This window comes from Panthera uncia (genome assembly GCF_023721935.1).
Source record: "Panthera uncia isolate 11264 chromosome E2 unlocalized genomic scaffold, Puncia_PCG_1.0 HiC_scaffold_19, whole genome shotgun sequence".
Classification (NCBI taxonomy): Eukaryota; Metazoa; Chordata; class Mammalia; order Carnivora; family Felidae; genus Panthera; species Panthera uncia.
The window spans coordinates 4,512,991-4,539,510 of NW_026057588.1; the positions used below are offsets into that span (position 1 = coordinate 4,512,991).

Here is a 26,520-nt window from a genome sequence, read left to right on the forward strand (position 1 = left end):
ATGAGATAAGGAGGGCTAGATGGGGAAGGGCTACGCACACCATGAACTTATGTTTTCTGTAAGGGGGGAATTATTAAAAAGTTAACAAGAGCAATGATGTGATCATATATGTGCTTCATTGAAGTGCTTAAGAATGCTACAAAATATCATAGGATTTGTAGGAGAAATACTCTTGATGAGGAAGACCTATAGACAGCTATCCATGCAGGTCAAGAAATGCCAGAGCCAGGCAGTGACTGGCAAAGTGAACGGACCGATGGGATCACAAACATTTCTGTCCCCTTTCCCTGCTGGGTTAGGTTCTCCCCAAATTAAGTATCTTGTGTCTAAGTTTGGTCAGAATCCATTAATAAACATAACCTCCTTCATGAATGCTTTCACCTTTATTTCTCTTGATAGACTCGAGGTATAGACATTCCACCCAAAACAGGGCTAAGTCACTTGTGTGTGCTTTATGGAAGCCAAAGGCACCCCCCCCAAGGCTAAAAGAACATCTGGCCCCATACCTAACATCACTGAGAGGGCTCAGAGGAAGTTCCCCCATCACCTTGACAACCTCAGACTTTACTGGAGAACCAAGAACTCCAGGGGATTCAGAAAATGAAGTCATGTGAAGAAGGTCGGTTATTGTTTGGATCTTGCTTATCACTCTCAATGGTCAGTTGTGGGTCACTTTCTTGGACTTCTTTCAGCAGCTTCTGGATTCGAGGATCAGATTCATCTATCCTCAACCTGGAGGTGCAGTGGGAGTGAAAAGAAGGTTTCTTGTTGCTTCAAGGAGGCTAATTCCAAATGCCCAAGAGTCTGCAAGTGTCATGCTTTAGAAGAGAGGCAGTCTTTATTGATTATTCTGTGCCGCAAAGTAGGGATCCATATTGATTTGATAGGGAACAAGAGATAATTCCAGGCTAACACTGTAATGGTTTTAAGATGCCTGCATGATCTCAGACGATTCTCATATTATTCTTGGAGAGACAGAACTAAATCACAGACATTTCCATCAACTCCAACACCTACCTACTCCACAGCTCATGTTGGCAACTTCTATTTGGTGGACCCAGGACGAGACATACACACTTGAACCAAGTCAGTCAGACCAGACTTGTGGCAACTTCTATTTGGTGGACCCAGGACGAGACATACACACTTGAACCAAGTCAGCCAGACCAGACTTGTGTCTCCTTTGACATGACATTAGCTGATCACCACCTTTATCTGACCTGTGATAATAGCAGCCTCATTTGTAGGATTCACCTTTCGGTAACCAGATTCATTCACGGGCATGGGGAATGGGGTGGGGGAAAGGGAATAATTAAAGCAAAAATATGTATAAAAGTAAGAGACTGAAGATATTAGCTGCCATGTTTCTTGTTGGCATTGTAGTCCTGGTTTTCTTAGTGTGTGTGTGTGTGTGTGTGTGTGTGTGTATACAGGACTACAATGCCAACAAGAAACATATATGTATTTTAAGTAATCTCTATACCCAATGTGGGGCTTGCGCTCATATCCCAAGATCAAGAGTCATATGCTCTACTGACTGAGCCAGGCAGAAACCCTTGGTTTTGCTGGCTTATTAACCAACTTTTTTGTTTTGCTGTTTAAGGGTCACAACACAATCACACAACAAGGCTTCAGTTTTATGTTCTGGAGATCTAACGTACAGCTTGGTGACAGTAATACTGTATTGGGTACCTGAAATTTGCTATGATAGTAGATCTTAGGTGTTTCACCACACACACACACACACACACACACTCAGGTAAAACTCTATGAGGTGATGGATGTGTTAATCAGCTTGATGATGGTGATGATTTCACAATGTTTTTGTATATCAAAATCACAATCAATATAACTTTGGCTAAAGTAAGGGCCAAAATGTCCATCGATGGTGAATGGATAAAAAAGATGTGGTGTATGTATGTGTGTGTGTGTGTGTGTGTGTGTGTATACATATACACACATACATATATATGTATACATATATATATATACATATATACACATATATACATACATATATACATACACACACACACAATGGAGTATTAGTAATCAAAAAGAATGAAATCGTGCCATTTGCAACTATGTGGATGGAACCAGAGGGTATCATGCTAAGTGAAATTAGTCAGTCAGAGAAAGACAAATATCATATGACTTCACTCGTATGAGAACTTTAAGATACAAAACAGATGAACATAGGGGAAGGGAAGCAAAAATAATATAAAAACAGGGAGGGGGACAAAACATAAGAGACTCTTAAAAACGGAGAACAAACAAAGGGTTACTGGAGGGATTGCGGAAGTGGGGGTGGGCTAAATAAGTAAGGGGCGTTAAGGAATTTACTCCTGAAATCATTGTTGCACTATATGGTAACTAACTTTGACATAAATTAAAAAAAATAAATTAAAAAAAATATTTTCAACATGACCCTCCAAGGTCAAATGTAGTTGTGTCTACTCGTGAGTGTAGGAGGTTGGTCATGGTCTGCAGTTGAAGGACAGAAAAAGTTCCCACAGTCGACATGTGTCTGGTCAAAAGTGTTGAAGGAATCAGAAACAGGGCGTGAGCCACAGTGGAATATATAAAGGTGTTGCTCTAAGAATGAGGTGTGATGACAGGGCCTCTTTGTCTCTAAGCCAAAGAAAAGGATTCCAGTTAGGTTAAAAGAGCATCTCAGAAGGATACGAGGTAGCTGATAAAGTCAAAGAACCAAAAGCCAAGTTCTGAACCCGGGGTCTCTGTGCCTGTCTAGGGTCTGTCACTGAACAAGAAGCCCCCATCTTGAATTGCTCCCCTTGAGATTCACAGACTCAGGAGAGCACGTCTGACTGGGTGGTCTCAAGAAACAGCTCAATGTCTTTGCGGGGGGCTTTACACTTCGATTAGAACTCACTGATACATAAAATGGGAGTTAGCTTGCCAGAAAGGGGCTAAAAACAGAAACAAACTTCAGACTCTACACGTTGCTTCTTTCGACTAGCAAGCGACCTGAGAGTCACATTAAGTAAATATTTCATCAGTTTCTCCTACATAATTATCATTTCGAGCCATCAGCTGTCTATGTTGCATCTGAGAATTTAAAGTTCCGCACGTCTGGGGGCGCCTGAGTGGCTCTGTCAGTTGAGCGTCTGACTTGGGCTCAGGTCATGATCTCACAGTTCGTGGGTTCCAGCCCCATGTCGGGCTCTGTGCTGACAGCTCAGAGCCTGGAGCCTGCTTTGGAACCTGTGTCTCCTTCTCTCTCTCTGCCCCTCCCCTGCTTGCACTCTGTCTCTCTCTCTCTCAAAAATAAACTAAAAGAAAAAATTAAAGTTCCCACGCACCTAAGAATAAAGAGTTGTAGGGTTCTTTGTTGCCATGGGAGCAAGTGAACAGCACAACTCAGGGACAGCTTGCTTCGACGACCAACAGAAGACAGAAACTCATTTCATTCAATGGCGGACTCACAGCAGAGAATGTGCTCCTAAGGCGGACCCACTGCCAGACCTCTGTAACCAACACAAACTCAAGAAACCACACGAGAGTCTGATCTTCCTCACTCAACAACAGACGGCCACCATGACTCTCCCTCACTTAGAGGAGCCCCCAGAGCCAGCTTCCCGGCATCAGACTGAGTTTGAGTCTCACCTTTGACTCATCTTACTCTCCAAAGCAACAGAAGGGGCCGACGGGAGAATTATCTGGCGACTAAACATCACTGGATAAAAGCTGAACGTTAGCGACTCACACGTCCCTGTGGTTTGCACATCTCCCTGGACACCTGCTATCCCGGAGGAAACACCCTAAGGAGCAGAAGGATCATACCTGAGTGTCCGGAGGGAGGAATTCTGAAGTTTCAAGGTATTACACAGCATCTTCACTCCGCTATATCCCAAGGAATTCTGGCCTAGGTCCAGACTGATCAGGCTCCGGTTGTTGCCAAGGGCAGATGCGAGAATCTCACAGCTGAAAGGGGTGATGGCACATCCCCACAACCTGCAGGGGAGACACAAAAATTAGTTCATTCATTCAAGCAGTGTTTACGGAAACCATCCTCCGTGCCAGGCACACTCTTGAGTGTTGGGGATCCAACAGGAAACTACAGAAATCTCTTCCCTCTGAGCTCATACTAATAGGAAACAGATGTATGTAGTGTGCCATATCTGATAAGGGTTATAAAGGGTAAAGGGAGAAGCTGGGGAGGGCACTCACTACAATGGCTGAAGAGAACAAACCTTAGAGAGATCTGGAATGGGGGCTCCCCAAGCAGAGACTTAGCTGTGCAAAGGCTCTGAGGTCATGTATCATTATCATGTAAAACAATACCAAGGCAGCAAGATTCAATAGCAAATCAAGAGAGTGAGTCAGGCAGGGTTGTAAGAGATGAAGCCACACATAACAGGGAGCCATCTCACATAGGGCCCTTAGGCCATTGTAAACTTCAGATTTTACTTGGAATGAGATGGGGAGCCACCGGGGCTTTTGAGAAGAAGCATGATGGGAGTTACATCTTACAAGTTATTCTTAGTGCTTGGCTGAAAAACTAGTGGCACTGAGAGGGCAGAATACAGACTAGGTTGAAGGCTAGACAACAACCCACACGTTATAAGTATGTGTGTGGGGTATGAGAACAGATTCTAGATATCTGGAAGAGGGTAGCAGGATTAAAACAATGTTTACTTATTTTTGGAGAGAGAGGGGAGGAGGGAGAGAGAGAGAGAGGGGGGGAGGGGGGAGGGGGGGGGAGGGGAGGGGAGGGGGTGGATAGAGAGAGAATCCCAAGCAGGCTCTGTACTGCCAGCACAGAGTCCAATCCAGGGCTTGATCTCCTGAACTGCAAGATTGTGACCTGAGCTGAAATCAAGAATCAGATGCTTAATGACTGAGCCACTCAGGGACCTCAGGTAGCAAGATTTTAAAAAGGCTTGGATTTGACATGTCTCTGGAGGCAAGGGAAATAAAAGCAAAAATGAACTACTGGGGCTTCATCAAGATAAAAAGCTTATGCACAGCAAAGGAAACAATCAACAAAACTAAAGGGCAACCGACAGAATGGGAGAAGAAATTCTCAAATGACATATCTGATAAAGGGTTAGTATCCAAAATCTGTAAGAAACTTACCAAACTCAACACCCAAAAAACAAATAATCCAGTGAAGAAATAGGCAGAAGACATGGGACACTTTTCCAAAGAAGACATCCAGATGGCCAACAGACACATGAGAAGATGCTCAACATTATTCATCACCAGGGAAATACAAATCGAAACCACAATGAGATACCACCTCACACCTGTCAGAGTGGTTAAAATTAACAACTCAGGAAACAATAGATGTTGGTGAGGATGTGGAGAAAGGGGAACCCTCTTGAACTGTTTGTGGGAATGCAAACTGGTGCAGTCACTCTGGAAAACAGTATGGAGGTTCCTCCAAAAATTAAAAACAGAACTACCCTGTGACCCAGCAATTGCACTATTAGGAATTTTTCCAAATGATACAAAAATGCTGATTTGAAAGGACACATGCACCCCAAAGTTTATAGCAGCATTATCAACAATAGTCAAAGTATGGAAAGAGCCCAAATGTCCATCAATGGATGAATGGATAAAGACAACGTGGTATATATATAAATGGAGTATTACTTGGCAATCAAAAAGAATAAAATCTTGCCATTTGCAACAATGTGGATGGAACTGGAGGGTATTATGCTAAGTGAGGTAAGTCAGAGGAAGACAGATATCATATGTTTTCATTCATATGTGGAATTTGAGAAACACAACAGATGAACATAGGAGAAGGGAAGGGAAAGTAAGACAAAAACAGAGAGAGGCAAACCCTAAGAGACTCTTAGGAATAAACTGAGGGTTGCTGGTGGGGAGGTAGGAGGGGGATGGGGTAAACAGGCGATGGGCATTAAGGAGGGCACTTTTTGGGAAGGGCACTGGGTGTTATATGTAAGTGATGAATCATTGGGTTCTACTCCTGAAGCCAAGACTACACTGTGTGTTAACTAACTTGAACTTAAATAATAAAAAAGGCTTGGATTTGATATTTGAAAGAAAAAAAGGAATAAAGGATGATGTATGAAGGATCTCATTCCGAGCAAATAATATTATACAAAGATTCAATGTGTTTGTGCATACATGAACACACACGTATGAGTTAAGGTCACGTATTTAAATTTACCCCAGGATTTGGGAGAGGCTATGAGTAATATCAAACATTTAGCATACTTCCTGGCACAGTAAATGCATATGTATTTCATTATCATAACCAACTTTCCTGATGGACATGACTTACTCCATTTCCTAAAATGTACAACCGAGATTATACGATCAGGAAGTTATGGCTGACTAGATACTTCCCTATGCCAGTAGAGCACATGGTTAGAAGAGCCCCCTCCCCATCACCGTCAACATCGTCACCTTCCTGCAAACAGGCACGTGCCATGAATCATAACAACCAGTGGTTTTCCACCTGAGATCTCTAGGATTTGTTCAGTTGGCATCCTTACCAGTGCAAACTGCAGTCATGCCGAGAGCTTTAACAATACCGTTGTCTGGGTTTTACTTGAAGAGATCCCGACTGGAGTGGTCTGAGGTACAGCCTGGGTGGGTGTTGGCATTCTCAAACCTGCAAGCATTTCTACTACTCAGTAGAGGCTGAACACCATGACTTATCGTCTTGTGCTGTAGAGGTCAGAAAACTGGTTACCATTTGGGGGTCCTTCACAGGTAGGGTTCCAGACCCCAGTGCATCTGAGTGAAGGTACCTCACTCATGTGGAATTGTGAGACAGAACTGAATTGAGGCCATTTATCTGCCGGTGGAGGCAGCATGTCAAATCCCTACCTCTCTGGAGGCTGGGAGCTGGGGCACCGGTGACTGTCTCTCCATGCCTTAGGCATTGCATCCTCAAAATGCTTCACTGGTGTCCTTTGGATGGCTTACACTAGAGAGTATTCCTTTAACCACACTAGTGACTTTTCTTCCCCAGATTTACTGACGAATAATTGATGAATAAAAGTTGTATGTATTTAAGGTATACGATGTGATGATTTAATATACACTGTGAAATGATCAACAGTCGAGTTAATTACTACATCTGTCAGCTCTCACATAGTTGCTTTTTTTTTTTTTTGAGAACACTAGATTTGCTGAGAGTAGATCTTATTTCTTATTGTCAAAATATAGAAGTTTCTGGAGATTTTCTTTAATCCTTGTTGACATATAATTGACACAAAACATCGTGTAAGTTTAAGGTGTGCAATATGCTGATTTGGCACGTTAATATATTATAACATGATTACCACTGTAGTGTTAGCTGATACCCCCATCCTGACACACCATCTTCATTTCTTTTTTTGGGGAGAACATTTAAGATCTATTCTTTTTAAAAATTTTATTTTTATTTTGGAGAGAGAGAGAGAGAGCACACAAGCAGGGGAGGGGCAGGGGAGAGAGAGAGAAAGAGGGAAAGAGGGGGGGGGGGGGGGGGGGGGGGAGAGGGAGAGAGAGAGAGAAGATAGAAAGGGGGAGGGGGAGAGAATATCTTATGCAGGCTCCATGCTCAGTGTTAGGCTGATTGGCTCAATCCCATGATCCTGGGATCATGACCTGAGCTGAAATCAAGAGCTGGACGCTCAACTAAATGAGCCACCCAGGCACCCCCTAAGATCTGTTCTTTTAAATGCCTGTTAACTATAGAGAACACACTGATGGTCACCAGAGAGGAGGTGGGTGGGGGGACAGAATAAATAAGGGATGGGATGAAGGAGGGCGCTTGTGTGGTGAACACCAGATGTTATATGGAATTATGGCATCACTATATTGTGCACCTGAAACTAATATTACACTATGTTAACTATACTGGAATTAGAAAAAAATCTATGTTAGCAAATTTCAAGTATATTACACAGTATTATTAGCTATAATCTCCATGCTATAATGTTAGATGTCTGAAACTTATTCGTTTTTTTTTTTAATTTATTTATTTTGAGAGAGGGAGAGAGAGAATGAACAAAAGCAGGGGGAGGGGCAGAGAGAGAGAGGGAGAGAGAATCCCAAGCAGGCTCTGCACCATCAGTGTAGAGCCTGATGAGGGGCTTGAACTTCCCAACCGTGAGATCATGACCTGAGCAGAGATCCAGTCAGATGCTTAACTGACTGTGCCACCAGGTGTCCCGGAACTTCTTCATCTTCTGGCTGGAAGTCTGTATGCTTCCCTCAGCACCTCCCCATTTCCCCCACCCCTCAGCCCCTGGTAACTATCACTCTACTTTTTGCTTCTATGAGCTCAGCTCTTTTAGATTCCACATATAAGTGATGTCTTTGTCTTATTTTACTTAGCCTACTAGCCTCGAGTTTCATCTGTGTTATCTCAAATGGCAGGATTTCCTCCTTTATCATGGCTAATATTCCATGGTGTATACATATCTCACTTCTTCTTTATCCAATCCTCTGTTGATGGACACTTACGTTGTTTCCCATCTTGACTATTGTGAATAATGCTTCCACAAACATGGAGGTGCAGATACCTTTTCAAGACCTCGTTTCCATTTCCTTTGGATATATATCCAGAAGTGGGATTCCATATGATACATCAATTTTTAGCTTTTTGAGGACTCTTCTTACTGTTTTCCATATGGCTGTACATTCCTACCAATGGTGCAAAAACATTCCCTTTTCTCCACATCCTCACCAATATTTGTTACCTGTGTTCTTTTCGATGACAACCATCCTGAAAGGTATGAAGTGATATCTCATGTGGATTTGATTTCCATTTCCCTGATGATTAGTGCTGTTGAACAGTCTCTCACCTACCTGTTGACCATTTGTCTGTCTGATTTGGAAAAAGTCTATTTAGGTTCCATTAAAAAAAATTGAGTTGTAGAAGATCCTTATCTATCTTGGATATTGATCCCTTATCAGATATGTGGTTTGTAAATATTTTTCTGTAGGTTGTCGTTCATTTTGTTGACTGTTTCCTTTGATAGACACAAGATTTTTAGTTTGATGAAGCCCCACTTGTTTATTTTTGCTTTTGCTGCTGGTACTTTTTGGCATCATATATACAAAATCATTGCCAAGGCCAATGTCAAAGAGCTTTTGCCCTATGTTTTCTTCTAGGAATTTTACAGTTTTGTGTCCTAAGTCTTTAATCCATTTTGAGTTTATATTTTTTTTTATTTAAAAATTTTGGGGGGCACCTCGGTGGCTTAGTCAGTTAAGCGTCTGACTTTGGTTCAGGTCATGATCTCATGGTTAGTAAGCTCGAGCTCCATGTTGGGCTCTGGGCTGACAGCTGGATCCTGTCTTGGATTCTGTGTCTCCCTCTCTCTCTGCCCCTCTCTTGGTTCCTCTCTCTCTCTCAAAAATAAACAAACATTAAAAAATTTATTTATTCATTTATTTTTGAGAGAGAGTCAGAGTGCGACTGGGGGAAGGGCAGAGAGAGGGTGACACAGAATCTGAAGCAGGCTCCAGGCTCTGAACTGTCAGCCCGATGCGGGGCTTGAACCCACGAACGGTGAGATCATGATGCTTAACTGACTGAGCCTCCCAGGCGCCCCATTTTGATTTAATTTTTGTGTATCGTGTATGGGTTCAATTTCATTCTTTTGCATGTGGATATCCAGGGTTTTTTTTCAACCCTCTTTACTGATGAAATCATGCCTTCCCCATTGAGTACCCGTGCCCTTGTCAAAGATCAGTTGACTGTATATATGGGAGGGGTATTTCTGGGCTGTCTATTCTGTCCTTTTGGTCTATGTATCTGTTTTTATGCCAATACCATACTGTTTTGATACCACAGTTTTGTAATATAGTTTGAAACCAGGAAGTGTGATGCCTCCAGCTTTGTGGTTCTTTTTGAGAACTGATTTGGCTATTTGGAGTCTTTTGTGGATGCCTACAAATTTGGGGATTTAAAAACAAAAGTTGTGAAAACTGCTATCTTACTTTTTTCTTTTTTTTAATAATTAGATTTGTTCCAATCTCTTACACTAGAGCTGGTGGTGGTGGTGGGGAATTGCTACACTATTTTAGTTCAGATACAGATTAAAATTCAAAAAAACATAACTTACCATAGACATTTGAGGTTACACATTGGCTTCTTCAAAGCCTCACACAGAAACTTCAGTCCAGTAATTCCTATGTGATTCAGCCCCAGATCCAAGTGCGTAAGGCTTGAATTTTGCTGGAGAAGTGTTGACAGATAATGGCAGCCATTGCTGCTTATGCTGCAGTACCAAAGCCTAGAAATCAATCACACGGAGAAAATGAACTCTGTGAGTCCTCCCTGGTGAGATGTACCAAAGCCAGGACTGTCGACCTCAAGCCATAGGTTGTACACAAGCTAGCGGACAACGAGACGTGGAAATGACATCACGGATGGAGTCACAATTACTACAAAAGTGATTACATAGGCTGCCCCCCCACCCCACCGCCACTCCAACACATGCAAAGGTGTCTACATCCTAATCCCCGGTCCCTGTGAATATGTCACATGTAAAGGAGACTCTGCGGGTGCCATTGAGCTAAGGATGTGGAGATGGGGAGATTACCCAGGTGGGCCAATGTAATCACAAGTATCCTTATAAAGAAGGAGCATGAGAGTCATAGCCAGGAGGGGGAGGGATAAGAGGGACAGAAGGACATTTGAAGACACTATGCTGCAAGCTTTGAACATGAAGGAAGGGGCCTTTAGGAACATGCAGGTGCCTTTAGAAGCTGGAAGAGGCCAGGAAATGGATCCTTCCCTGGAGACCTCAGAAGGAACACCACCTTGCAGACACCTTGATTTTAGCTCAGTGAAACTCATTTTGGACCTCTGGCCTCTAGAACGTTAAGACAACGAGTTTGTGTTGTTTTAAGCCTCTTCGTTTGTGACAATTCATTACAGAAACAATTAGAAAACAGTCATGTGATACATCCAGGGATGTGCAGTCATAGACAGCCTTTGAGAGGAACCAACATACACCTCTTAGGCTTGGAGATTTGTGAACTGATAGAAACTCCCAGGACTATGGAGTAACAGAGGAAGACCCCAGCAAGACAGACACATGAAATTAAGCTCTGACAACTTAGTAAAGTGGGGGCATGGCTCACAAAACAGAAACAGATGAGGTCCAGAAAGAAGATTTGACCTATATTTTCTAAGAGTCAAATAACTCCACCTACACCCAGTTGCAGATAGAACTTATGTTACATGTTATCAAAAACATTCATTTAAAAAACCCAAACACAGGCATGTGGGTGGCTCATTCGGTTAAGCATCCAACTTTGATTCAGGTCATGACCTCACGGTTTATGGGTTTGAGCCCTGCGTCAGGCTCTGTGCTGACAGCTCAGATTGTGGAGACTGCTTCAAATTCTGTGTCTCCCTCTTTCTCTTTGCCCCTCCCCCATGTGTGCTCTGTCTCTCAAAAATGAATAAACATTAAAAAATTTTTTTAAAGGTTAAAGAAAACCTCAAACAAACCTTGAAACCAGTGACATCCCCCAAATCCCTACAGATTATTGACACTGTATCTTGTATTTTTTCTTTTTTTAAAAAAATGTTTATTTTTGAAGGAGAGAGAGAGAGAGACGGAGTGTGAATGGGGGAGAGGCAGAGAGAGAGGGAGACACAGAATCCAAAGCAGGCTCCAGGCTCTGAGCTGTCAGCACAGAGCCCGACGCGGGGCTTGAACTCACGGACCGGGAGATCATGACCTGAGCCGAAGTCAGACGCTTAACTGACTGAGCCACCCAGGCGCCCCATATTGTTTTCTTTTTAAAAAAAAAAAATGTTTATTTTTGAAGGGAGAGAGAGAGACAGAGTGTGACTGGGGGAGAGGCAGAGAGAGAGGGAGACACAGAATCCGAAGCAGGCTCCAGGCTCTGAGATGTCAGCACAGAGCCCGATGCGGGGCTCAAATTCATGAACCATGAGGTCATGACCTGAGCTGCAGTCAGACGCTTAACCGACTGAGCCACCTAGGCTCAGTATTTTTTTTTTTTTCCTACTTGTATTTTTTTTTTTTTGTATTTTTTTCCTACTACTGCGTCTCATCAGATCTAACTGTCAGCATCATACTTGGGGTTATCAGAGGAATTAGTGAATGTTTGCATCTGTGTTACTTGAATCCAGGATACACAAATGCACATACACGCAGTATAGACTTACACCAGCGTCTGTAGTTGACAGTCCGGGTAACTCAAGCCCTCGCACAGAAGTTTCACCCCTCCATTTCCGAGAGCGTTCTTTGCCAAGCACAGGTGTGTCAGACTCTGGTTGACGATCAAAGCAGAGGAGAGCTCCTTGCAACAGGCTTCTGTAAGGTGACAGTTTTCCAACCTGCCAAAGCGCCATACAAGCAGTAAGACGGCGAAGACATTTCCGAAGCCCGATTTTCTTGGCCATCCCCAAAGGCTCGGGGTCCCAGCTGTATACAGCTCTTGTTGGGAATCCACTTCCTCTCTCATCCTGCGGTTAATCCTCACAGCCATGAAGGACCAGGAGTGAGAGAAGAAAATGCACGAGCCACCCGCCTGGGACCAGAAGCGGAAACCAGGTATCTACATCAGGGGGAAGTCCCATATGGGTCGCCCAGCAAATCCAGGTGTTACCAATGCTGTTCCCCATTGTGGCCCCAGACCCAGTGTGGAGATGCTCCACGGGAACGGAGGCGGCACTTACGACAGCCTCTGCAGGAAGCACTTGGGGTGTCTCAGAGTCTTGCACAGCAACCTGGCACTCTCATCTGTAAGCTCATTTGTTGTCAGGTTGAGGCATGTGAGGGACTGGTTGATCTCGAGGGAGAAGGAGAGATGGGCCCATTGCTGAGCAGAGGCAGAACAAGATACCAACCTGCAGGAGAAAGGGGAACAAGTCGTTCTTGAGAACCAAACCCTGGATAACGGTCTCTAGTTGTGCCCCTCATGCCACTCCATCATGTCACGTCCTGGACTTAATTGTGTGGAGCAGCCTCTAAGTGTGGTCCCCGGGCCAGCCGCATCATCATCACCTGGTAAGCAGTTAGAAATGCAAGTCCTCAGACGCTCTGGATGTGGAATCCACTGATCTCTGTTTTAGGGGGTCCTGAACCACCTGGAAGATTCCTGGGCCACATACCCAGAAGTTGCTTCAGAAGATCTGGGTGAGATCCAAGAATCTGGATTTTAACAAGTTCCTAGGCGATGAAGCTGCTGCTGGTCTGGAGACCACAAGTTGAGAACTATTTATTTGGAAATCCAATCAATCAAACATATCAGGCAACAAGTCGCCCATACCCTATTCCTGGAGAGAGAGATTCTTACCAAGGATGAACGGAACTTCACTGGGGCATTATGTGTATTGTGGCCTTTGGAGTGGGGTTTCTTACAAAAACAAAATCCCAGTTCTGCCATTTACAGTATATGAAACGGTGGCCAAGTTACTGAACTTCATCAAACCTTATTTCCATCTTTAAGTTGAAAATAAGTCCTACCCTCATGCTGAGTGTTGATTAAGGTTGATAATTCACAGGAAGTGCTAAGTGGACTGTATATCATATAGCTAAAACTTACTAAAATCCAACAAAAACACTTTTTCTCTTAGAGTGTGTATTCTCATAGACTCTCTATGGAGAATGGCTATAGAGATTCCTCCATAATAGAGGAATCAAAGTTAACCAGGGCACTGGAACACAAAAGAGAATGTTTAATGGCTTCCAATAAAAGAAGCTAAATTTATAGGAGTCTCCTTCTTCCATTGTGGTATTCGTTTATTCCTTGAGAATAATGACCAAATTATTATGTGAATGACCAAAGTTAATGACCAAAATCTTCAAACGGCACAATTTCTTTTCCTGGTGAATCCTCACAGGAAAAAGAAAGGAAGGTCTTAGGGATGGTGAATAGTGACAGTGGCTACTATCAATAATGCAATGATGAATACTTGTACTTGGTTTCATTCATTCCTCAAATCCTCGTGAGATGTGCACTACTCCATCCTACCGATGGGGATAAGACCTACTTCAACAGCCCAAGGTCATACCGGTAGAGGCAAAACCATAATTTGAGACCAACAGATCACCTTAAACGTCTTGCTATTGCTGCTCAAATGCGGTCAAGTGGGGATCAATGGAAACCAACGATGAGTGACGAAAATCATCGCCAGAGCAATCATGTGGAGAACATCCCCAAACGGGAGATCTCTCAACCCAAGAAAGGGGAAATCTGATGCTCCCAAAGCATCCTTGCCTGGACAGAGGAATCTGGACAAAACCTGGCATTCTGAATCACGACATAAGAGAAACATAAACCATAAACAAATTCTCTCTGATAGAGGAGGATATCAAGTTTCTGAGTGTTTCTTTGGACTTGGGGATCTTATGGACAGTTACCCAGGCTGTTCAATGATCAATACAAGTAGAAACTAAACTCCAACCCCATTTTCTGTCCTGGGACATGTGCCCTGTGTAGTACTGTTTCTAAGCAGAAATAAGGGATTGCCCCCCACCCCTAATTTATACAGAATTGATATAGAAGCTTGAGACAGCTCTGTTACATGCTCGGTTTTTCAGTGATGGTGAGATATACCTGAGGCATTGCAGATTACATTTGGGGTGTCTCAAGATCTCACACAATATGGGAAGCATATCATCCTGGTCATTTCCTTGAAGGGTCAGATGGGTTAGTGTCTCGTGACCACCAAAGACAATGCAGAAATCCCGGTAAGCATCCGCTGGGGAAATATTTTTGAGGCTAGGGCAATGAGAACAGAGGTGAAATGTTGACTTTCTGTATACACAGAAACAAAGGGTGGCAACAGGTTTAAACACTAGAAATTACTGTTCCCGTTTTTTGCCTTCGTTGAGGTATTTATTGTCAAACTGTATACATGAAGGTGTATGAGTTCATGTTTTGATAGACACGTGCCTTGTGAAATCATCACCACCATCAAGCTCAATCAAGCTAGTTAACGTACCTATCACCTCACATAACCACCATTTCCATTTTTATTTTATTTTATTTTTTTTGTGGTGAGAACCCTTGAGATCAAGCCAAGTCTCTGAGCACATTTCGTGTATCCGATGCAGTAGTAACTGTTGTCACAATAGTGTAAGGTTAGGTCTCCAGAACTCACTCACTCATTTTGCAGAAACTGGAGCTTTGGGCCGCTTGCCTAACATCTAATTTGAGAAGCCATCAGAAGCTTCCACTATTTTAGTCCTCTCAAACTTTTACAGAAGGGAAGCTGGTCACCAACAGACATTTCAGACAACAGCTCTTCTTCTACGGCTTGTTGAAAAAGATAAGGAAGGGGAGCAGTCCCTTTCCCTGAAGTGTTACCAACGGGCACATTTCAGGAGCACTACGTCCTGCTGAATATGGTGCATTCAGAATCAGGATCCCATGGAAGTGAGCAAGAACTTTTCTCTAGCCTGAGAAAGAAATCTATGAACGAAGACACCCGTAGCTGGAGAAGGTCTCACTGGTACCAACACCCCTTTGCCGCCTCAGTCAGGTTTGCTCTCCTTTCCTAACCACCCCATGCAGCCCGCCCACATGGGAGCTTGCAGGACGTTCCCTGCACAGAAGCCTCAGGTCGAGACGAGCCTCATGTCCAGGGAGACTCGGAAGTGCTCCCTCAGGTGGACAGGCGCACACTCTGTTCCAAGAACAAGTGTTTAAGTTCTGTGATGAGCCCCACCCTTTCTTTCCAACTTCGTTCAACTACACAGATTTTTGGATCGTATTCAGATCGACATACACCCAGCCCAAGCGAATTTTAACTTTACACAGCCCAGCTCTCAGACCAGTCTCAGCATCATCTCCAACAGCGTTCCCCATCAGGGGTGATTCTGTAAACTCTCTGGGAACACCTGGGAATGTGTGGACAGGTTTTAGGTTGTCACAACGGGGCGTGTGTGGGTGCCACTGGCATCTGGAAGGCAGAGGCCGGGGCTGCTGCTAAAAATCCTGCGATGCACAGCACAGCCCCCCTCCAGCCCAAAGTGTCAGTAGAGGTTGAGAAATCCTGCTCTATGTGTAGCCCTGTGGTCGTCTTAATGGGATTAAAACCTCCCCCAGGATCTGGATGTTCCTTGTGGGGTTTTGTGGACATTCAAGCCATATTTCACTTTGTATTAAAATTACTTGATTAAAAAAAAAAAAAGCAGAACAGTGGTTGCCAGGAGCTGGGGAGAAGGGATCCCGGGGAATTATTGTTTAATGGGGTCAAAGTTTCAGTTTTACAATGTGAAGGGAGTTCTGGAGATGGATGGTGGTGATGGTGGTGGTGGTGGTTGCCAAATACACTTAAAAATGCATAACTTTACACTTAAAAAAATAATGGTGAGTTTTATGTTATATCACAATAAAAAAAACTGGAAAAAATTACTTCATATGATTCAGTAGAATTCCTCGTGTTGAGTACCCACTTGGGACTCTGGGAAAGAAATTCAGGGGCGCCTGGGTGGCTCAGTCAGTTAAGTGTCTGACTTCGGCTCAGGTCATGATCTCACGGTTCGAGGGTTCGAGCCCCGCGTCGGGCTCTGTACTGATGGCTCAGAGCCTGGAGCCTGCTTCGGATTCTGTGTCTCCCTCTCGCTCTGCCCCTCCCTCACTCATGCTCTGTCTCCCTTTCTCAAGAATAAATAAAAAAAAACATTAAAAAAATTTTAAAAAAAGATTAAAAAAAAGAAATTAAAATATTACTCCAATATTAAAAACGTAAGAAGCTTGGCTGTGCCATGGGGGTCTTAATCCAGGGGTTAGCTTCCACTTACGCCACTTTCTGAAGATTATGGGTAGCAGAGGAGAGTTTTTCACAAAGAATCTTCACTGATGAGGTACTCAGGAAGGTCTGACTGATGTCTAGAAATACCAGATCCTTGTTGGAGTCGAATACGGAACAAAGGTCCATCCAGAAAGGAAGTACATATTCATCATTCTGGGACCTATTGGGAAGAGGCAAAGGAGTGAATTTACCGAATGTTGCTGGAGAGAAAACCAACAGTTCGCCATCATTGTGAAGACATTTAGGGTTGCTCTGGGCCTACATCCCTAATAAATAAGTGTAATTCTAAAAGTGAGATGATTCCATCAGTTAGCATCACTATCCAACAACCAATCGTGTCAACAGAGAAAGATAGATCACAACAGTCTAATAAGGTTGGAATAATCCAAAATTCTAAGTGGATCATTGATAAAGATTGAGAGTGAGGGGCTCCTGGGTGGCTCAGTCGATTAAGCATCCAACTTCAGCTCAGGTCAGGATCTCAGTCCGTGAGTTCTAGCCCCACATTGGGCTCTGTGCTGACAGCTCAGAGCCTGGAGCCTGCTTTGGATTCTGTCTCCCTCTCTCTCTGTTCCTCCCCTGCTCATGCTCTGTCTCTCTCAAAAGTAAATCAACATTAAAATAAAAATTAAAAAAAAACATTGAGAGTGATATACATGTAAATAGAGGATATTTGAATGTCTGATGGTGGATCCATACACATGATATTCTCAGTCTGATTTACAACTCTATTTGTGACCTAAAAGGATATCCAGGGTGCCTGGGTGGATCAGTTGGTTAAGTGTCCGACTCTTGATTTCAGCTCAGGTCATGATCTCAAGGTCCTGAGACTGAATCCTGTGTTGGGCTCTGTGCTGGGCATGGAACCTGCTTGGGATTCTCTCTCCCTCCGCCCCTGCCCACGTGTGCTGTCACCTATGCACACATGTGCTCTCTCGCTCTCAAAAAAAAAAAAAAAGTCCGTAAAAACTTGAGAAAATACAATCTTTTTTTTTCAATGTATGAAATTTATTGTCAAATTGGTTTCCATACAACACCCAGTGCTCATCCCAAAAGGTGCCCTCCTCAATACCCATCCCTCACCCTCCCCTCCCTCCCACCCCCCATCAACCCTCAGTTTGTTCTCAGTTTTTAAGAGTCTCTTATGCTTTGGCTTCCTCCCACTCTAACCTCTTTTTTTTCCTTCCCATCCCCCATGGGTTTCTGTTAAGTTTCTCAGGATCCACATAAGAGTGAAACCATATGGTATCTGTCTTTCTCTGTATGGCTTATTTCACTTAGCATCACACTCTCCAGTTCCATCCACGTTGCTACAAAGGGTCCTATTTCGTTCTTTCTCATTGCCATGTAGTACTCCACTGTGTATATAAACCACAATTTCTTTATCCATTCATCAGTTGATGGACATTTAGGCTCTTTCTATAACTTGGCTATTGTTGAGAGTGCTGCTATAAACATTGGGGTACAAGTGCCCCTATGCATCAGTACTCCTGTATCCCTTGGGTAAATTCCTAGCAGTGCTATTGCTGGGTCATAGGGTAGGTCTATTTTTAATTTTCTGAGGAACCTCCACACTGTTTTCCAGAGTGGCTGCACCAGTTTGCATTCCCACCAACAGTGCAAGAGGGTTCCTGTTTCTCCACATCCTCTCCAGCATCTATAGTCTTCTGATTTGTTCATTTTGGCCACTCTGACTGGCGTGAGGTGATATCTGAGTGTGGTTTTGATTTGTATTTCCCTGATAAGGAGCGATGTTGAGCATCTTTTCATGTGCCTGTTGGCCATCCGGGTGTCTTCTTTAGAGAAGTGTCTATTCATGTTTTCTGCCCATTTATTCACTGGGTTCTTTGTTTTTTCGGGTGTGGAGTTTGGTGGGCTCTTTATAGATTTTGGATACTAGCCCTTTGTCCGATATGTCATTTGCAAATATCTTTTCCCATTCCGTTGGTTGCCTTTTAGTTTTGTTGGTTGTTTCCTTTGCTGTGCAGAAGATTCTTATCTTCATAAGGTCCTAGTAGTTCATTTTTGCTTTTAATTCCCTTGCCTTTGGGGATGTGTCGAGTAAGAGATTGCTACGGCTGAGGTCAGAGAGGTCTTTTCCTGCTTTCTCCTCTAGGGTTTTGATGGTTTCCTGTCTCACATTCAGGTCCTTTATCCATTTTGAGTTTAGAGAAAATACAATCTTTAAGTAATTACATATCCGTATACACAGACGTATCAGAGAATGTTCATTTTGTTCTGGGGGTAGGGTTTGTGTAGGTGACCCGATTTCTCTATCTTTTTCAACATTGCTTTAATTTTCTTTTTAAAAAAAAAATTTTTAATGTTTATTTTATTTTTGAGACAGAGAGAAAGCATGAGCAGGGGAGGGGCAGAGAGAGAGAAAGAGACAGAATCTGAAGCAGGCTCCAGGCTCTGAGCTGCCAACACAGAGCCCAACGCGGGGCTCGAACTCATGAACCGTGAGATCATGACCTGAGCTGAAGTCAGACGCTTAACCGACTGAGCCACCCAGGCACCCCTGCTTTAATTTTCTATTTATGTGTGGGACGTTCACAGTAGGGGGGGGGGACTGATTTTCAGGAAAATGGTGCAAACACTCTAAACCAAGACGTGTCAGAAAATTAAAACATTTTAGTTACCGATGGAGAAATCCTGTGGGACCTAAGGGATAGTCTAATATCTGAAGGTTTTCCTGGAGAAAAACAAAGGTGTAAGCACCCAAGGAATAAAGGTAACATGTCACTGAAAAAAGCAGCTGGTACTTTCAACAATTTCAGAACTAGGCTTTTTTAAAATTTTTTAAAGTTTATTTAGTCAGAGAGAGAGAGAGAGAGAGAGAGAGAGAGAGCAGGGGAGGGGTAGAGAGAGAGGGAGAGAGAGCAAATCCCAAGCGGGCTCCACGCTGTTGGCACAGAGCCTGACGTGGGGCTTGAACTCATGAACCGTGAGATCATGACCTGAGCCTAAATCAAGAGTGGGATGCTCAACCAACTGAGCCACCCCGGTGCCCTTAGAAGTAGGCATTTAAAAAAAATTAAAAAAAAAGAAGTAGGCATTTAAGGGGCACCTGGGTGGCTCAGTCGGTTAAGCGTCCAACTTCGGCTGAGGTCATGATCTCACGGTTGGTGAGTTCGAGCCCCGCATCAGGCTCTGTGCTGACAGCTCAGAGCCTGCTTCCCATTCTGTGTCTTCTTCTCTCTCTGCCCCTCCCCCACTTGTGCCCTGTCTCTATCAAAAATAAATAAATGTAAAAAAAATTAAAAAAAAAGAAGTAGACATTTAAAACCTACTACTCTCCAGTGGGTACTGTGGCTACTTGGAAATAATAGCACGGAGGCGCAGAAAGTGTCTAACTTGCCCCACATCATCACACACTAACAGAGACAGGATTCAAAGTCAAAGAATAAGATCCCAGCACCTGTGCTCACCTCTTACCATCTTCTACCTATCAGCTCGCAACTGAGTTCCACTGATTTCCAATCAAGGCAGTTGGTTTTCAGAGCATTAAAATGTATCTGAATAATTAACTTATTATTTCCACCCAGTCCCTAAGCCTTTTGAGGGTGGTCAGTCACCCTCTCTTTTTTAAAAAATGTTTAATGTTTATTTTTGAGAGAGAGACAGATTATGAACAGGAAAGGGACAGAGAGAGAGAGAGAGAGAGAGAGAGAGAGAGAGAGACAGGAATCGGAAACAGCCTCCAGGCTCTGAGCTGTCAGCACAAAACCCGACGCAGGGCTCGAACTCACAAACCTCAAGATCATGACCTGAGCTGAAGCCAGATGCTTAACCACTTGAGCCACCCAGGTGCCCCAGTCACCCTCTCTTCTGAAGGACAATTTTCCTTCCTCCTGCAGAAGGCCAAGGTTATACAAGACTGTGTTTTGGGGATGCTCTCCCAGAGGCACTAATGGAGTCCTAATTTTATTTGGGTCAATGTCAATATCTTCCTAAGGTTCAAAAGAGCCCAGAGAAGAAATAGTTTCCAAAGACGGAAGCTTTGTTAGTAGACTTGACTGAAGAGCAAGTCCTACACACAGGAGACAGTTTGTGGTTTGAAATAGGGGAAGGAAAGAGAAACCAGACAGAAGTTAGATTTGGTCAGCTCCAGGGCCCTGGCTGTTTTAAGACAAGGTTATACCTTTGGGTTTTTTAGTGGTACTTGCCCTGAATAAAGACACATTTAAAACAAATGACCTAGGGGTGCCTGAGTGGCTCAGTCGGTTAAGCGTCCAACTTTGGCTCAGGTCATGATCTCATGGTTTGTGGGTTCGAGCCCCACATCGGGCTCTGTGCTGTCAGCGTGGAGCCTGCTTTGGAGCCTCTGTCCCCCTCTCTCTCTGCCCCTCCCCTGCTCGTGCTCGCTTGTTCTCTCTCTAAACATTAAAATAAATAAATTACCTATTGTAAAACTTGAGGCACCATGAAGATGAGCCATTATCAACCTAGATTTGTGACTTTTCTTTAAAAATATTTTTAATGTTTATTTTTGAGAGAGAGAGAGAGACAGAGAGAGACACAGAAAGGGAGAGACCATGTGAGCTGGTGCAGGACAGAGAGAGAGGGAGACACAGAATCTGAAGCAGGCTCCAGGCTCTGAGCTGTCAGCACAGAGCCTGATTTGGGGCTTGAACTCACAAGCTGTGAGATGATGACTTGAGCCGAAGTTGGACGCTCAACTGACTGAGCCACTTGGGTGCCCTGAATCTGTGACTTTTCAAAGAGCATGGTCTATGTGCTCTGGGGACTGAGGCGGAATCTGGGGCTGTGTAGGGTTAATGTCAGCAACTGTCTTATCAAGATAAGATAATCAAGGGGCGCCTGGGTGGCGCAGTCGGTTAAGCGTCCGACTTCAGCCAGGTCACGATCTCGCGGTCTGTGAGTTCGAGCCCCGCGTCGGGCTCTGGGCTGATGGCTCGGAGCCTGGAGCCTGTTTCCGATTCTGTGTCTCCCTCTCTCTCTGCCCCTCCCCCGTTCATGCTCTGTCTCTCTCTGTCCCAAAAAAAAAAAAAAAAAGATAAGATAATCAAGCCACTATGAGTCAAGTCATATGATTTTTGTCTTTCTCTGACTAATTTCACTTAGTATAATACCCTCCAGTTCCATCCATGTAGTTGCAAATGGCAAGATTTCATTCTTTTTGATTGCCGAGTAATACTCCATTGTATATATATACCACATTTTCTTTATCCATTCACTCATCAAAGAGACAAAACAGATGAACATAAGGGAAGGGGAACAAAAATAATATAAAAACAGGGAGGGGGACAAAACAGAAGAGACTCATAAATATGGAGAACAAACTGAGGGTTGCTGGAGGGGTTGTGGAAGGGGGGATGGGCTAAATGGGTAAGGGGCATTAAGGAATCTACTCTTAAAATCATTGTTACACTATATGCTAATTAATTTGGATGTAAATTTTAAAAAATAAAATAAAAAAGAATAAAGCAAAGATTTGGGGGGAAAAAAAAGATAAGCCACTAAGTAGAGAAAGTGATTTGATTAGAAGGTGTGTTGTGACTTAACCATTCTGCGAGTTGCAAACCAGCAATGCAATGCTATGGGGTTGCTGTGATGGGGCAGCACAGAAGGGAAAGTGGCAAACAGCATGTGAAAGGAACTTTCATGAAAAGCAGGAGTTTGCATTACAGACCAGAACGGTCATAATTAAACCTAAAGACATCCATGCTGCCTTTTCTGCGATGGGAGCTCTGAGAACCAAGCAGCCGGACTGTGGTTAATGAAATGCCGCTTAACACTGGTGCCATTGCTGGTTTTAGCCAAACCAAGGTTAAAAAGAAACAAAAAGGTGGAGGTTCCTCAAAAAAATTAAAACTAGAACTACCTTACGACCCAGCAGTAGCACTACTAGGAATTTATCCAAAGGATACAGGAGTGCTGATGCGTAGGGGCACTTGTACCCCAACGTTTACAGCAGCACTTTCAACAATAGCCAAATTATGGAAAGAGCCTCAATGTCCATTAACGGATGAATGGATAAATAAGATGTGGCTTATATATACAATGGAATACTACTTGGCAAGGACAAAGAATGAAATCATGCCGTTTGCAGCAACATGGATGGAACTGGAGGGTATTATGCTGAGTGAAATAAGTCCATCAGAGAAAGACAGATATCATATGTTTTCACTCACATATGGGTCTTGAGAAATTTAACAGAAGACCATAGGGAAAGGGAAGGGAAAAAATAGTTTCAAACAGAGAAGGAGGCAACCCATAAGAGACTCTTAAATACAGAGGACAAACTGAGGGTTGATGGGGGACAGGGGAAAATGGGCGACCGACATTGAGGAGGGTACTTGTTGGGATGAGCACTGGGTGTTGTATATAGTGAGCAATCATGGGAATGTACTCCCAAGGCCAAGAGCACATTGTATACATTGTCTGTTAGCTAACTTGACAATAAATTATATTTAAATAAAATAAAATAAAAGCTCTGATACTCTAAAAAAAAAAAAGAAACAAACAAGCAAACAAACAGGAAAATAGAGCCTATTTTGACTTGGGATCTTGGATGGGATAGAGACAGGAGGTTATTCATGCAATTTTGTTTTCATCCAAAGCATTTCTTGGAGGACTCTCCTGCAGAGGAAGGACTTAAATAAACCAGCATGTGGGCCTGTCCAAACACTTGGATGAGAGAAGAAACAAAATCAGAATATGGATGAAGGGATATGGTCTGTGGACTGCTGATGTTCTGGGAGGTGGAGAGATGTTCATGCCAACCTGTTGTGCTCCTAATGCTCCCTTGGCAGTGACTCAGTTTCATGTGGAAAATAGACACCTCCCCCAGGAAATCAATGAGGGCATTTTATTCTGGCCCCATGAATGTGCATGAGGGTTTCAGATACTGATTTTGGAGGACAACTTAGGGGTTAGGAAGAGGTGAGTGGATAAGATAAACATCAGTATCTTGGGGGGCCCTACACAGGACCATGAGCAGCGATCATGGATTGTGACTGTAGGACTTCACGAGCCAACGGACTTGAGTCTAATCCCACTCAAGCACCCTTTTCTGAAAACCAATGTCTTCATCTCGACACGGAAGATTACACGGCACCCACGGGCACCGGGTGAGCAGCAGCATTTGGAAACTCTGTAGGAGCTCCGTGGATGTTACTCGAGCCTACATCAAGAATAACAACGCATCACAACCGTCTGGGGCCACCCTCACGGTCTCTGTCCTGTTGGGCAAGGCGCCTGTGGAAGGACTCCCCTTCCATCAATGGTGGCATGGAGCCTTCCCACCCCTAGTTGATTCAACCTCTGACTTCACATCTTTAATGCTTTTCTACCCATCATGCCAAATGGGACAATCGCCCAGAAATGGGAAACCTATACAGCCCACATGTGAACTGAGACAGGCTGGGCCGTTTGCAAAAATTGCTCAGCTAAGGGAAAAAGGAGACAGGTCTCAAAACACTATCTGGTTCCAATGACCCCATTCCTAGTATGAATATAGCGCTTCCCACCTTGAGTGGCAAGCTGGCAGGAGAAATTGTGGCCAGAAGCCCGTTCTGACCCTCAGCCACACCGAGCGGGAAGTCGGCCCGGTTCCGGGTGCCGCAGGCTGGGAGGCTGAGGGCGGGGGCAATTAACAAAGTGAACCATGAGGCTCCTTACCCGGCAGCCCGGGCCTCGGACCCCGACGCGGTGTCGTCGTCCAGGAACACGCCCTTTTCCACCCGCAGACACAGTTTCTGCAGCCGTTCGCAATGCTTGAGGCAGAAGGACGCGTGCGCGAGGTCCGTGGGGTCTTTCAAGTGCAGGGACACTTCCGTGACCTGGGCCACGGCTTCCTTCACCAGCGGTTCGTCCTGCGATTCGTAGAGACGGCACAAGGTCTCCCTCGTGTCCGTCACCGAGGAAAAGGGGCCGTTCTCGGGGGACCTCACGGTGCACGCCAACAGCTCGCGCTTGAGCTCCGTGGACACTGGGCAGCCGAAGGCGGCCCCCAGCTCCCTGACCCTGTCTTCGTTGGCGAGGCCGAACAAGAAGCGCCCCACGTGGGCCAGGTGGGGGTTCCGCCGCCCTTCCTCCTTGCAGAGCAGCCTCCGCACCCCGCGAGCGCTCCAGCCGGGGCCGCCCTCACCGCCGCCCAGGACGTAGAGCGCGGCCGCCAGGAGGTGCTGCAGGCTCAGGTGCAGGAAGCGGTAGCAGCCCGCGCACTCGCCGCTCTCCTGCAGGAGGCTCCGGTCCACGAAGGGGCGCAGGTCGGCCTCGCGCACGCCCAGTCTGCGCAGGTCCCGGGGCTCAAACAGCGAGGTCTGCGCCCACACGCCCTCGGCCGCCAGGAGGCACAGGGCGCGCAGCGGGGCCCGGGGGCGCGGGCGCGGGCAGCTGCCCGGCGCGGGCGCGAACCGGCTGCACAGGAAGCGCAGCAGCAGCGACGTGGCGGTGCGGCACGTGCGACCCGGGTCGTTGCCCTCGTCCGCGGGCAGCCGCAGGCAGGCGCCCAGCATCCAGCACACGGCGGGCGCCGAGCCCAGGCGGAGCAGCGCCGCGTTGCTTCTCATCAGCTGCCAAGCGCGCTGCGCCTGAGCCTCGCCTCCCAGCTGTCGCCGCAGATACTCCCTGCGCTCCGGCTCCGAGAGCCCCTCGACCTCCACCAGGAGCGGCTGCTCCACCACTAGCCGCAGCTCCCCCAGGGCCTCGGGCCGCGTGGTCACCAGGAGCGTGGCCGCGGGGAGCAGCTTCCTCTTGAGCAGGCCCCCCAGGAGCACGGGCGCCGGCCGCCGCGCGCCCCAGTCGCCGCCCAGGTCGCGCGCCAGCGCCGCGGCGGGCACGTGCAGCTCCTCGAAAGCGTCGATGACCAGCAGGAGCGTCCGCGCCCGCGCTAGCAGCCGCGGAAGGGCCCCGCGCGGGCCCGGGGCGCTGTCGGCCAGCAGCTCCGCCAAGGTGCACGGCCCCCTGCGGCTGAGCGCCTTGCAGCTGAGGTAGAGGGCGGCGGGGCGGGCGCGGGCCTGGCCGGCCTGCGTCCAGTCCAGCATGCACTTCTTGGCCAGCGTGGTCTTCCCGACGCCCGCGGCACCGTGAAGCACCACCGTCTGTGCGAATGGCCCTGCAAGCATTTTAGCGTTACAGGATGGGACCAGTGTCTCGTATCTCTGGGTGACCATGTGGATGTTTTCACTGGCTTCTGGCCAAAAGTTCTTCTTCCTGCTTTGCCAGACCTCCTCTTCCAATATACTTCTATATTCATCCTGTTTACCTTCGGTGATAGGAGGTAGGGGATAGGAAGGACATAGCTGGTTATTCATTAGGGGAAAAAAAAATACTGTGTGTGTTAAGTAGGAAAGGAAAACTAGAGAAGTTACGAATAGCACCAGGCTCATCCAGGAAGACAGGATACAGACCTGGCTCCTCTCCTTTCGAATCTTCCTTCGCTTCTTCTGGGTCTGTGACATCTTCTCCCTGCACTTGTGCAAGTGCTGCAAAATACAAATTAAATGGAGCTTGATGTAAAAACAGGTGAACTGCTTTTTTTTTTTTTTTTTTTCCAGAGATACGAGGTTGCAAGGAGCTCACATTCTAAGTTTTTTGTTCATATGATGTGCTGGGAGGTATGACAGCTGGGCTTAAAGAGGTGACTAGAGCAAATGACATTCTAAACCATAAGAGACTCTTGGATACGGAGAACGGACTGAGGGTTGATGGGGGGTGGGGGAGAGGGGAAAGTAGGTGCCCGGCATTGAGGAGGGCACTTGTTGGGATGAACACTGGGTGTTGTATGGAAACCAATTTGACAATAA

At 45.4% G+C, this 26,520-nt stretch overlaps 1 protein-coding gene across 1 annotated transcript in view; it reads right to left on the minus strand.

Moving 5' to 3' along the window:
- Window positions 1-364: 364 nt before the first annotated feature.
- Window positions 365-26,520, minus strand: part of NLRP2 (NLR family pyrin domain containing 2) — a 30,553-nt gene continuing 4,397 nt past the window's right edge. Inside the window, exons 2-10 of the mRNA XM_049622269.1 lie at window positions 26,125-26,199; window positions 24,392-26,016; window positions 16,734-16,904; window positions 14,542-14,706; window positions 12,659-12,829; window positions 12,146-12,316; window positions 10,062-10,232; window positions 3,805-3,975; window positions 365-732 (exon numbers count right to left, since the gene is read on the minus strand). Coding sequence (XP_049478226.1) covers window positions 594-732; window positions 3,805-3,975; window positions 10,062-10,232; window positions 12,146-12,316; window positions 12,659-12,829; window positions 14,542-14,706; window positions 16,734-16,904; window positions 24,392-26,016; window positions 26,125-26,199 — 2,859 coding nt within the window. The 3' untranslated portion in view covers window positions 365-593. The remainder of the gene's footprint in view (window positions 733-3,804; window positions 3,976-10,061; window positions 10,233-12,145; window positions 12,317-12,658; window positions 12,830-14,541; window positions 14,707-16,733; window positions 16,905-24,391; window positions 26,017-26,124; window positions 26,200-26,520) is intronic.